At 34.5% G+C, this 14593-nt stretch overlaps 1 protein-coding gene across 45 annotated transcripts in view; it reads right to left on the reverse strand.

Moving 5' to 3' along the window:
* The window catches only part of EHBP1 (EH domain binding protein 1), a 479839-nt gene that overhangs the window by 94167 nt on the left and 371079 nt on the right, over nt 1–14593 (reverse strand). For all 45 annotated transcript variants that reach the window (XM_070235400.1, XM_070235417.1, XM_023619016.2 and 42 more), the window contains 2 exons: nt 5188–5366; nt 4514–4562 (listed from right to left, as the gene is read on the reverse strand). In XM_070235400.1, coding sequence (XP_070091501.1) covers nt 4514–4562; nt 5188–5366 — 228 coding nt within the window. The remainder of the gene's footprint in view (nt 1–4513; nt 4563–5187; nt 5367–14593) is intronic.

Genomic DNA, 14593 nt, shown 5'->3' on the forward strand with positions numbered 1-14593 from the left:
CAGACAATCCATACATTTTTAAAACAGTAAAATAACAGATATTAACTAGACTTATTGTGGGGATCGTCTCGCAGTGTATACAAATATTGGATCATTATATTGTACATCAAATATAATGTTATATGTCAACTATATCTCAGTAAAAAAAAAGTTAAAAAAATAAAGTTAAGTTACTATTAAAAAAACAGCAAAATTTTAATAGATTTTTGTTGTTGTTGTTGGAGGGTACATTATGTTACTGGCATTATGTTACACGAGCAGAAGAAAATCCCAAGTCAGAAATTTGTAAAAGTGAGGTAGACACGAGAAGAAATTAATCAATAACAATTGAAATGTTCTTTTCCAATAGAGAAAACAAGCAATAATGGGAGTTAAAACAAAAAAAATCTCAGAATCGATTTTTAAGATAAGGAACTAAGGTATAAAGAAATAGTAATTCATCTGGAGCTTTATTATTCCTATCAACCTCTTTCCCGTGGCCATGTAATCGCAGTGATTCGCGAAGAAAGAATGCAGTTAGAGATCTCAAAAGAACTAAATCCTAGATTACCTGGTATAAAACACAAGTAAGTGCTATTTAACCCTATAAACAGAAACATTTTTTAAATGCCTAATTAAGATTGAGTTTCATAATGAAGAGAGTGACTTCATTTTCACTTCATCCATTTTGGAAAGAATGAAATGTTTTGAGAAGTACAACCTAGTTGAGAATGTGAGGCTGCATTGTCTTATTTTTGTTAGCCTTTAAATGACTGTGGAACATCAGGTTTTTCTAGTTTTGAAGAATCAAAGCTATTTCTCAATTTACAATTAATTATTACTACCCTGAACTAATCCTTGAAAACAGCATTGGGTTGCTAGGAAGCATTAAAAATACGGCTAAAGGTTTAGATATACTCCTGGAAAAAGGAGCGACTCTCTAGTTACATTCTCACTTTGGGATATAAAATGTCTAGTCTTTCTAACAACCTAGATGTAGGATCCTAACTCAAAGTTTTCCTTAAAAGAAAGGTTAGGAAATTATGCAACAGTTCAGAGGGAATCAGTCTTTTGCACTTACATGTTGAAGTGCATTGCTACCTTTGAATTCAATCCTTGTCTCATACTCTTCCTGCAGTTTAATGAATGTTGTGGAATAAGTAAAAAAGAAAATGAAAAATAAATTGAGATATTCAAACCTCTTCAATTTTCACAGTGCCATGTTTCATAATATAGGTACCTCAAAATATTTACTTGAGAGAATGGCTCAGTTGGTGTGCATGTTTAGGCTTGTTTGTTATTTTACAAGTTTTAGGAAAATTAACGTCATTTTCCTCCTCGTGCCTTGACAACTTGATTGACAGACATCAATTGCAGACCATCAGGAAAAGCACCACAGGCAGTATTCTAAACATTTCCCAATTATCTAAAACACTGACCTATTGGTTAAGATCAGATGTCACAGGTAAATACCTTTTTTATTCAGCACTTTTTACAGACCTGGGAAAATGATTAGCTTCCTTGTGGGGAATCTCCTGCTGGGGTTTTGCTTCATGTAGCAATTCATTTTATGCACACTAATTGCACTAAAAAACATTTAAAAATAAACCAGGTTTCTTGTAAGCAGTCAAGACTTCATAATGGAATTTTCCCACAGGTTAACTTCTTCTGCTGTGGTCAATCGCCTACTGTCTTTTTAGCTGTTTGTATGTGGAGAAAAAAACAAGTCTTTCAAAGAAAATTGTCTTACTTATTTCTAGATGTTATTTAATTGATTGGTAAGGAGGAGCACTGCCAATTACGTTATGCATCTGCATGGAACTTAAGACACAGGCATTGTTTCTTGTGCTGCTTTAAGTCTAATCAAGGGCAGATGGGGTTATCGGGAAGAACTGTGTGAAGACGGAAAGAAATCTGCAGGTAGCAACTGATACTCAATGTAGGTATCAGGTAAGAAGTCGCAAAGTGCTGAAAAGGAAAGATTGTATAACAACAATTATTTATTTAATTGTGCAATGAATAGGATCATCTAAATTAAAATCCTTTCAAAAAGCCATGATTATCTGCCCTGGAAGATCTAATTGAGAAAAATTTTTAATGGGATATTCTTCTCTATGTAGTAATATATAAATCCAACATATGTTCATCATTAAGCGCCTGAAAAAATAAAGGCTTTGAAAGCCTTAATGAGATTTCCCATACTCTTTAAAAGTACATAGCTAGGTAAAAATCAGCAATGTTTTCTTACCAAAATTTCAAACAGCAAATTGAAAGCTTCACTTTATAAAAATAATAATGGTTTATTTTATAATCAGCATTTAAAATAGCTTAGCATTTTATTCAAATGCAAGAAAATGCAGGCAAAGAACTGTCATATATAAATATATAATCTAATTGATGAAAAAATAAGACATTTCACTTTGATAGACACAAACTCTCCAAAATTATACAAGAAATAATCCATGAGAATGACTTTGCAGCATGCCCACCATAAAGGTGATTACTATAAAGTAAATTACACTGATTTTTTAATATTACCTTTTTTGGTAGGATATTTCAATTAAAAAAATTGACAGTTTTAAAATGTCTTTCTCTAGGGCCAGCATCATGCATTTGCAAAAAAACAAGAGTTCTTTAATGACAATACAAATTTTTAGTTTTGGAGAGCAATGAAAGTAAAAAATTGTTTGTTTGTTTTTAAAGACTGGCACCTGAGCTAATAACTGTTGCCAGTCTTCTTTCTGCTTTTTCTCCTCAAATCCCCTCAACATAGTTGTATATTTTAGTTGTGGGTCCTTCTAGTTGTGGCATGTGGGACACTGCCTCAACGTGGCCTGATGAGCAATGCCATGCCTGCGTCCAGGATCCGAACCAGGGAAACCCTGGGTCTCCGAAGTGGAGCATGCAAACTTAACCACTTAGCCACAGGGCCAGCCCCTAAAAAATTGCTTTGATTTAAATTCTCATTTGCTAATTGAACTTCTGTCAAGCTTCCTTTTATATACTTTTTATCACTGGTAGTTTTAATTATCTAATTTAAAGGAGATTAAAAACTTTAGTCTAGGGGGCTGGCCCTGTGGTCGAGTGGTTAAGTTCTCGTGCTGTGCTTTGGCGGCCCAGGGTTTCGCTGGTTCGAATCCTGGGCACGGACATGGCACTGCTCGTCAGGCCATGCCAAGGAGGCATCCCACATGCCATAACTAGAAGGACCCACAACTAAAAATGCAAAACTATGTACCGGTGGTTTTGGGGAGAAAAAGGAAAAATAAAATCTTTAAAAAAAAACAAAACAAAAAAATAGTTTAGACCAAGTCTAGACTTGGTCCCATGAATCCTTTTGGCAATGAATCCCTTCTCAGAATAATGTTTTACATGTATAAAATACATAGAATTAAGAAAGAAACCAATTATTTTGAAAAATAAAACTATGAAAATACTATTAAAACTGAATTTGAGAAACAGTAACATATGTGCTTTTTATGAATGTATTAACTACTGTAACTTTTAAAAAGTGATGAGCTGAAAAGGTATTTGTGGGTATTTACAACTGTAACGTGATAGGAAAATATCTGAGATTCTAAAGGTGACAAAGTCTCAGGCACGGCTAACACTACAGTGGTTTGTTGCCTAAGTTCATCATTGAAGGAAATGCTAAATTTCACTTAAAGAATTGAGAAAATAAAATAAATTTTTTGTCCTAGTCATGTTCAAGGACCCCCCCCCGAATTCTATCCACAGCTCCCAGGTTAAGAACTTCTATTCTAAGACAATTAAGACCTTCTAAGACATTAACTTGCCAGTTGAAGAATTCAGTTCAGTGCAAAAAAACATTGACTATCTACTGTGTGTTAAGTGCTTTCCTTCTTTTTCATGTCATGGTGCACGGAGAAAATTGTAATACTGTACTGTGCCCTGGGGTAAATACTTAAGTCAGCCTGCAGCCACAGTCAGCTGGCCCAGGGAGGCTCTAGCAACTCAGCCCTGCACAGCCACCCTGAAGGCTGAAAGGATCAATTTCCCTCACGAACCAACTGGAAAGCTCTTATGTCAGCATAATAACTAATTATGTGAAAGAAACTGTAAAGTTTACCAGAAAATTTTTTAAAAAGAACCAATGTTCCTATCTTTTTGCTTCTAGGAACATACACACCCTTTCCTGCACACCCATTAGGCTCCTGCCCTCATCCCCTTCCCAAGAGATTTTTCTAAACTCTTAACAGTTTATGGCACACAATTTCGGGTGTACCTTTTAAAAGCTAAATGTTGAATAAAAGCAATATGCTTTAACAAACATTTAACGGTTAACCAAGTTCATACACATATTATAATCTGATGCTAGTCCAGCACTTGACATCTTTAAAGGCCATGACAAGCTAGAGTAAATCATGCATCCTATTTGAACTGTGGGCAGCAGACTAACTTCTGCGAACTGCAGTTATGACCTCACAAAACAACTTTACTTGCCCCAAATTAATAAAAGCCTGCAGAGAAGCCAGAATTGAAACTTTCTGGTTTTTCCTTTGGCAATTCTTACCTTTTTGTTGTTCTCTTTAATATCTTGAGGATTCAGAGACTTGTAGTCACTGAGGGAGAAAATGGCACAGTAGGTACATACAGTATTGGATAAAAACAGCTGTTTTTAAAACAAACTGAATCTAAAAACTTGACATTCAATAATACCAAAGAGTAACTAGCAATTTCACAGCAATTCAATCATCAAAACTAATAGCGTGGAAAATTAAGGAAATAAATAAATAAATAAAAACAGTGATTACATGTTTCACTGCCTGAAGCTTTCGACCTAAAGGAGAAGTTAAGGCAGGGGGCCAGACACTAGACTTGACAACCAAATTTACCAGGAGGCAATCCCTTGTTCTCATTGTACAAACAGCTACAGGCTTATTTGTCTCATCTCATTTTTACACTAAGACAATTTTCATAATAATTTGAAGTCAGTTCTTTGTATGAGATGAAGGAGAAAACTCCTTTTTTTTTTTAAACAGAAAATATTGTTTTTAGGCATCAAGAAGGAAGAAATTTTCTTTCTGGCATACACTTCTTCTCTCAAAAAGCAAAGGGTGTGAGTAATAAAAAAAAGAAATATAAAGTCAAGTATTTCAGGACCTGTGTTAAGAAATTATTTTATGGTTTTTAAAAAAACTATTATCTATGAAATATTTATAGGGAATGGAAAACGCTTCTACTTACATTAAATCTGGTCTAAAGTGGTGTAATATTGCACAAAAAGATAAACCATTTCTCCACGATGTAGTAAAATTGGTGATTTTCACTCCCCGGTAGTTTTTTGTAACTTCTTTGCACCATACAAGCAATGACTGACTAGCATTTGGCTTTCGTCCCAAAACAGGACTTGGTATAGGGCTCGGCTAGAAAAAAGGAAAAGAGAAAAACATTAAAATAATTTAATGGAAGATGAAAATTAACATTAATTGACCTAACTAGATCATTTGAACCCTTTGATGTCAGTTTAGGTCCTTCAAAACTGTCAATTCAAGACAACTGTAACCTCCAAGAAAGAGACATGAATCTTAAGTTATTATCTTCAGCTTTAGCCTATGGCATTTGCCTGACAAGGATGTAGATATGCAAGATTTTAAACCTATACATAAGAACATGCCAAGGGCTATATTGATAGAAACATTATATTAAAGTATTTAAATACTTAAGGCTGACTATCTGTGTAACTCTCAAGCCCTAAAAAATTTTCCCCAAATGCAATCATGTACAAATATAGTTTCTTTTTGACTAGATTAAAAATAATGTATTTTGAAGTCTGTAGCACAAATTGTTAGCAGTGGAGAGATCAAAATAACAGTAAGTTTTTTTTAATACAGTAATCATATGCATTTTAGATAGCACAATGATAATCATATTCAAAAATACTTCTTATATAAATTTACTGATGGCAAAACATATATAGAGTTATTAACAGTTAGGTGTTGGTAGCAACAGCACACAACAGTACATAATTTGGATTTGCTCAAAATATTTTCTAATTATCACTGATAGCTACTTGTGAATATTAGGTAAGTCGGGGGGAGTGCGTGTGTGTGTGTTTTAAATCTTAAGTATATACTTGGCTTTCCCCCCTTGTTCACATACTTGAAACAACAACGATGACAACAAAACTAAGACTACACAATAAGATTTTTATCCCAAACTCTTATTCTTAAAACCACGTCATCTTCTTTTACTGAGTAACAACCACAGTTTGTGATGGTAACTTTAGAGATTGATGCAATTGAAAACTATAAAGAAAACTACTAAATGTTTCTGGACTTTAGATCTTGCTATCAATTAAGTGCTGGCTAGAGACATAAAATACAGGCCCTCTAAAATCAGGCGATGGGAGAACAATTATTTATCCCTAATATCATTTAAATTTAACAAGTAAACCATTCTTGCCACACAGCTTACTTAAGAAAGACCAATGATGCCCCCACTTGACAAAAGCATGTTAGTGCCAAACAATTAAAACCATCAACCCACACAATTACGATTTATGCATTGACTGCACCTGTGGAAAGACTATTAAGAAACACTAAGGATGTAATTTCTTATTTTTTATTAACTGTAAGATTAACAAATTGTTATATAAATAACCATAAATCTAGCCAAGTGCTGTTCTTTAAATGATCACCCATACAAAGTCAATGCTGGTCATAAAAATCAATAAATTTGGATCAATTCTTCTTAATATGAAGAAGTAGGTAAAAATGTCATTCCCAACATAGGAAGGCATTTACTTTAAAATAAATAATAGCTCTTTAAACTATCAATCTAACATGTATAAAAATGAACCATTAAATTTATTTTCACCCAATGGTAACTTTTCACTGTGACTTTCAAATCCCTCTAGAAGTAGAGTGGAGAATGGTCTATGGATGAGCTAGCAGATCAGTGAACTAAGCACAAACACATTTTTCCTTAGATTTTCTATTATTCAAAGGATTGCCTTTATTAAAATGTTTTTTGTGTATCAAATTATATTATTAAGGCAGTGATTCATTCTAAGCACGGGTAGCATGTACATGGGCAGATAATCTACAACTATCATTATAATGATTCATTTCAATCATCAGTAGCACTTATATAGGGAATGTACAAATGTCATTATCTCGTTACAATCTAAAGTGGCTTTCTGTACTTAAAAATTAGGAAAAACATACCATGTCAATATGATTATGAATATATCCTTGTTTCTGAGAAGGCTCAACATGAAAAAGCTAAAAGAACTACGCTAAACTTTGGATTTACTCTAACACAAAACCCTCATATTAAAACATCTCACAGGGATGCTTACTGCACTGCTAAGAAAAAGAAGTCATATGTAATTGAAGAAACTTTGATGAAATTACAAGCCCTATAATAAATGGTTATGTTGATTGCAGAGAAAGAAAATTGACATAGAGCCATTGTTCAATGAATCATCCGCTTCAGAACTACGGACCTTTCATCTAATATTTTGCAGAGGGTCATAAAAAAATAAGCAGTTAAGTCATTTTGAAACCTTCAGTACAAAAATGGATGAAATTACTTGTTTCTTGCTATAGGTGGCTCCTGATTTTGTAGTAAACATGCAGGTTACTTGATTTCTCTATGTCTCTCATCTATAAAATGGAGGTTGTAATGGTACTTATTGTTGTAGTAACAAGAACTGCCTCCCCCTCTTCCTGCCCATTACGATCATTACCACTCTCTCCCTGGATCAGCATATCAACCTCTTTGCTGCTTCTTGGATACCCTAGTCATGGTCCCACTTTAGCGCCTTTGCCCAGATTGCTCCATTTGCCTGGCTGCTCTCCTCTCATATAGCTGCATGGTTAACTCCAACGCAACTATCTCCATTAGGATTATTATGACTACCCTATTTGATGATGCAACCCATCTCCATCGCCAACCCCAACCCAGTGCTCCTGACTCCCCTTATCTTGCTCTAGTTTTTCCATAGTACTTATCCTCTTCTTATGGTCCATACAACTTATTTTGGTAATTACCAAAATATGCTTATTGGTTACGCTTATTGCTTATCACCTGGACATCCTCACAAAATAAAAAGGCTAGGAGGGCAGGGATTTTAGTTCGTTTTGTTTATTAACCTATCCCAAGCGTCCAGAACAGCTCCTGGTACATAGTAGGCACTCACTACATACTGTCAAATGAATAAATGCATGCAAAACATTTAGCACAATGTATGGCACATAGCAACTATTCAGTAAATATTAATTGCAATTATTATTACTACCACCAATGTTTATCAACAGTTGAACTCCTATTTTTGAGGGTCTTTTGGAAACTTTAAAGGCCATGAATGTCTTCAAGATAGTGAAAATTTTTTTGCAAATAAAGCTTTAACTAGAAGATAATCTTGATACTCTATGTGCAAAATGAGGCACTTGGAATTCTTGGCTACATATCTACTTCTATGGGTTTGGTGAAAAAAGCCCTGAATGACTGTGATTTATTGCTTTCCAAAGAAAGGACGACACCAAAATATGGCCATTAAGGGTAGATCCAAACTTTCAAATGTTAGAACTCTTTAAAAGTTCCTTCTTACATTTTTGCAATGACCAGATGTGTAAGAAGTCATCTCTATTTAACATATCAGGAAAGTAAAGCACAGATATTACAGTTGTCTTTTTTATGTACTGAGAGAAGAAATGTCTAAAAGCCATTCTAATTAAAACTTTATGATCAGAATGATCAGAGTAGGCTCAATTAGGTAATCCTGCCAGTTCTCTTTCAATCAAGCCACCATGCGGATGAAATTGCACTGATCTCAGTTTAACTGAGAACTACAGTTGGATGTCAACCATCATGAAGTGATGACAGTAGAGAAGAAACAGGACTTGAAACTACTGTTGGACTTAACGGTTCTAATATAGATAATTTTAATGTATTATTTTTGTTAACATAGCATATTACCTATTAAAGATAGTAATGTCACCTAGTTATTATGCTAACAATGACAAGAGGATTTCTTTCAGAAAACAGGCAAATAACTTGTTACAAAATTTCCTAAATCATAATAGCTGTAAGAAATTTCAATTCCATTTTTTCTGCTGTACCCCTCTGACTATAGCTGCTCTCTCTTTTGCGGTCTCCCTTCTTCCACTGATACAAGCACATATTTCTCTAGGTATTGCTCTAAATAGTTCTCTCTCGCCACACTTTAAGCTGATTCACTCCCAGGATTCCAACTATCACTTCCATGCAGACGATTCCCAAATATACATTTATAGTTCAAACTATCTCAAGTTGACATTTCCAGCTGGCTGTCCTTCCTGCCATATAAAATTCAAACTCAATATGTCCAAAACCATAATTATAGTCTTTCCCTACAACCTGCTTCATTTTCATTATGTTTGCAAATGATACTGCTATTGTCCCACTGCCTAGACTTTTAATCTCGGAATCAGCCTTGAACTCTTCCTTCACCTATCATCCTTTACTGGTTATTTCACGGGCAATTTTGATCCTAGTGTTGTAATGTTTTTATAATCTACCTTCTTTCGCCTAGGATATTACAAAATATTCCTAATAGGTCTTCCTTCTTCTAAATTCTCCCTTATCTGACCCATTGCCATAGCTACAATCTTCTTAAAGCGGAAGTCAAAGGCTCCAATGGCTCTCAAGAACGTACAAAATGATGACAAAATACTTCTGAGCATTGAATCCCAAATCTTTTTCAAAGTATCTTTTCTCTAGGATGACTCACCATTCTCTAAAATCACTATGCTTTCCTGCCTAGCTCTCAGCTCCCTCACTTTCAGTCTTTGATCATATAGATTGTTAGCTCACTTGGAATATCTTCTGTCCCAAGTCTAACTGGTACAATTTCACTCTACTTAAATTCAACTGTCATCTGCCACATGATATCCCTTTCCAACTCCCAGTCAGTAGGAGACCCTTCAGTGTTCTTTTGACTCTCTGTCTCTCTTACAGCATTTTTACTACAATATGTTCAGTTCTTCCCTCTTCAAAAACAGGCATTAATTTTTCATTAATCAATAAAGTATATTCTGGGCATCTACCACATCCCACATGCAATGTTAAAACCTTTACATGCTCATTTAATCATCACAATTCCTCTGAGGTAGGTACTGCTATTCTCAATTTCAGCTGAAGAAACTGAGGTTACACAGCTAGGAAGTGGAAGAATTAGACTCTATACCAAGGTGTTCCTACTCCAGAACCTGTACTCTTAAACATGCATTTCACGTTTTGAGATAAAAAATGCACTTTTAGGACCTCAGTAGAAACTGTACGTTTCTTGAGACCAGTGATTGCCTCCGTCAACTTATTATCTTTTTCAGAGCTTAGATCACTCCCCAGTGTATGTTAAATTACTTGACTCAAAAAAGGCAATTGATCCAAACAATTTAAAACCTAGGAGTATTCTGTTAATAAAACCCTTTGCCCCTTTTGTTGGATTTTAGATTATTGATTAGAACTATAACTAGGACTAATTAAGTCCAGACCAATGAGATATACACTACCATTGCTAAAGTTGTAGGATATTTTGGTTTCCACAGTGTTAATTCTGGGAGCCTTTCCCCAATTATTGCAAATTATTACACACAGTTGAGAGAACTTTGGACAAATCTCAACATTTGGTGAGCTCAAAACAACAGCAGTGTTGAGAACAAGAACACTTGTATCTGAACTGTTCTTATTCTTTTGCAAAGTGTTTTCATTCAAATAATTTCATTTTATTCTCATAGTAAATTTGAAAGTTAGGCTTTGTTACTCTACTACTAGACAATTAGAAAGATTATGCCATAATTAAAATATTGGGAGGAATTTCTGCTTACATTAAAGTAGGAGTACCAGCTGAACACAACTTTTAAAAAGCTGAACAAATTATTTTTTAAAAATCTAAGAAATATCAAACAACTATCCCCAAGTCAAGATCTGGAGAGACTAGGAAACCAGAGAGTGAGCGAGCCTCTCAGTGCTCCTTCTTATAATGGCTGATCTGGAAGTGAGCTGAGAGGCAGAGCTGTAATTTTTGTAGACTTCCAAATAGCAATATGAGCACCACCACCCTCAAAAATAGAAAAAAAATAATAATAAAGAAGAGAGCAAAAAATAAGGAAATAGAAAATAAGCATACAATAAAAAGGATCAACAAAACCAAAAGGGGCTTCTTTGAAAGGAAAAAATCACTTATACCTGTAATGTGACTTCCAAGAAAAAAAAGGGAAGCAAATTCTGGCTAGAAGAAATAGAAAACCTGGAGAATCTATAACTATTGAAGAAATTAAATTTGTAATTAAAATCCTTCCTTATAAACAAAATTCCATTTGGATTAACTAATAAATTCTACCAAATAGGCAAGGAAGAAATATCTCTAACATTACCACAAATTATTCCAGAGAATAAGAAAAATGGGTTTTTTTCTCCAACTCATTTCACGATCCTAGCAAATCTTGATATAAAACTCAAGAGGATAAGGCAAAATTACAAGAAAACCTATATGAATACAGAGGCAAAAGTCTCAATGAAAATGTTAGCATACTGAATCTAGCAATTTATAAATTGAACAAACTGGACAGGAATGTACATTTGACCTGACATTAGCAAATCTATTGAGGTACCTTGCCAAATCAACACACTATAGGGAAAAATACGTACATACAATCATCTAAATAGATGCAGAAAAGTATTTAATAAAATTTAATGTCCATTTATATTCTATAGAATAATCTTAGTAATCTACTAGTAATAGAAGATTCCTTAACTTGTAAAAAGCCTACAGCAAATATCGCAATGGTGAATTCCAAGTTTTCCCTTTGAGATTGGGAATCTATCACCACTTTTATTCAATACTGTTTGGAGGTCCTAGCTAGTGCATGAAGGCCAAAAAAAGACATAATGGTAGAAATATTGGAAAAGGAACAAAATTACAAAACTGACAGCATTTACAAATACTATAATTCTGTAGAAAATCCAAAAGAATCTACAGCTAATGAGAATTAATAAGAGAATTTAAAGAGGTTGCTGGATACAAAAAACAACGTAGAAAACCAACTGCATTCCTACACCAACAAAGCAGTTAGAAATTAAAATTTATGACTATTCATAGTGGCATAAAAAAATAAAGTACTAAGAAATAAATCTACAAATAATGTGCATGAATGCTATAGAAAAACTGTTAAGCTTTATTGTGGGGGAAAAAAGAAAAAAGGAGACCTAAAGAAATATACCATATTCAGGAATTAGAAGACTCAATTTTGTAAAGATACCAATTTTTTTCAGGGTCAAAGGGTTAACCAACAAACCCAAACTTGCTTTTCATGAGAAGATGAGTTTACGTGAGCCTACTTTCTAGAAACATTTCCATAGAAATATACTGGATTAAGATCAATATGTCAGATTTGTTACTAAGCAATATTATTTATTGTAAAAATGACCCTGGATTAGTGAACTGCATCTAGACTTGGAAGCCTGTCAATAAACTATAAATGCCCACTGAAAAACAAAGGCCACAGGTTCCATGTGCTTAGTGTGATTCTTGTAACCAAATATGTTCCCCAAGTGACCCGATGGTTATACCTATGGGATGTTAACAAGATCTCGTATTTTATAAGCCAGTGGTCCACACTTACTCACCTGGTCATGCCACCTTACAACTGAACAGTTCATGGGGGACTAAAATATGTCACTGCATACCTGATGCTATAATGCTAACATACTGTACTTCCTGTCCTTCTATAAAGCTAAGTAAACCTAGTGGCAAATTATACATATATGTATATACACATACACACATATAAACATATACAATAATATATATTTTGACAAAAGGCTTGTAATCAGAATACACACTCACACAAAAAAACCTACAAAACAGTAAAACAAACTGAACCAATAGAAAAATGAGTAAAAACTGAATGTGCACTTTACAAAAAAAGAAATTCAAATATCCAGTAAACATATGAAAAGTCACTCCACAATATTAGTATTGAGAGAACTGCACAAAGCACTACTACACATTTCCCTCCAGAAAGGCTAAAATTAAAAAGTCTTTTAATTAAAATGAAATTAAATTTTAATGTTATTAAAAATACCAAGTGTTGACAAGGATGTGGAGCAAAGGGAGCTCATACAGGGCTAATGGAAAAACTCTGGCATCCTCTACTGTGCTCAACTTGAAGATGTGTATATCCTATGACCCAGCAATCCTAGGTTTATTTCCTACACAAATGCATGCTTATACAGAATAGAATACATGTTCAAAAATGTTCACAGCATGTAACGGTCTATTATTGTTATTTTAAATTAATATATTTTAAAAATTTCTCATTTTTAATTTCTCATATTGTAAATATCACCAGGTATAACTTGCATAAACAAAAACTATTTGGGGCCTTCAAAAACTTAAAAAAATTTTTTATTATGATAAGATATACATAATACAGTATTTGCCATCTTAACCATTTTTAAGTGTATAGTTCAGTGGTATTAAGTACATTCCTGTTGTGCAACAATCACCACTGTCTAATTCCAGAACACTTTTTGGCTTGCAGAACTGAAACACTATAGCCATTGAACAGTAATTCCCCATTTCCCTTCTCCCAAGAGCCCCTGGCAACCACCATTCTACTTTCTGTCTCTCTGATTTTGATTTCTCTAGGTACCTCATATAAGTGGAACCATACATATTTGTCTTTTTGTGACTAGCTTATTTTACTTAGCATAATGTCCTCAAGGTTCATCCACGTTATAGCATATGTCAGAATTTCCTTCCTTTTTAAGCCTAAATAATATTCCATTGTTTGTATATGCCACATTTTGTTTATCCATTCATTTGTCAATAGACACATGGGTTGCTTCCACTTTTTAGCTATTGTGAATAATGCTTCTGTTTAGTGCCACTGAGTTGATTCCAATGCCTAGCCATCCTCTTCCACAAGTGGAACCCTGCGTAGTCTTTTTGCACCATTCTCTCACCTATAGCCAGCGCTATATCAGACAATGCTCTGCTGTTATTCATACGATTTTCACAGCTGAGTTTTTGGAAGTGAGTGGTCAGGTCCTTCTTCCTAGTTTGTCTTAGTCTGGAAGCTCTGCTGAAACCTGTCCACCATGGGTGACCTTGCAGCTATCTGAAATACTGGTGGGCTAGCTTTCAGCATCACAGCAACAAACAGCTGCCACAGTATGACAACTACAGACAGGTGGTGTGGTTCCCTGACTGGGAAACAAACCCAGGCCTTGGCAGTGACAGCCTTGAATCTTAACCACTAGACCACCAGGGCTGGCTGCTCTACGAGTATTGGTGTAAAAATACTTCAAGATCGGCTTTCAATTCTTTTGGGTATACATCCAGAAGTGAAATAACTGAATCGTATGGTAATTCTATTTTAAATTTTTTGAGGAACTTCTACAGTGTTTTCCATTGTGGCTACACCACTTTACATTCCCACTAACAGGGCACAAATGTCCTAATTTCTCTAGACCCTCGTCAACACTTGCTATTTTCTGGGGTTTTTTGATAGTAGCCATCCTAATGGATGTGAAGTGGTGTGTCTCATTGTGGCTTTGATTTGCATTTCTTTGATGATTAGTGATGTCCAGCATGTTTTCA

Source organism: Equus caballus, chromosome 15 (genome assembly GCF_041296265.1).
Source record: "Equus caballus isolate H_3958 breed thoroughbred chromosome 15, TB-T2T, whole genome shotgun sequence".
Taxonomy (NCBI): domain Eukaryota; kingdom Metazoa; phylum Chordata; class Mammalia; order Perissodactyla; family Equidae; genus Equus; species Equus caballus.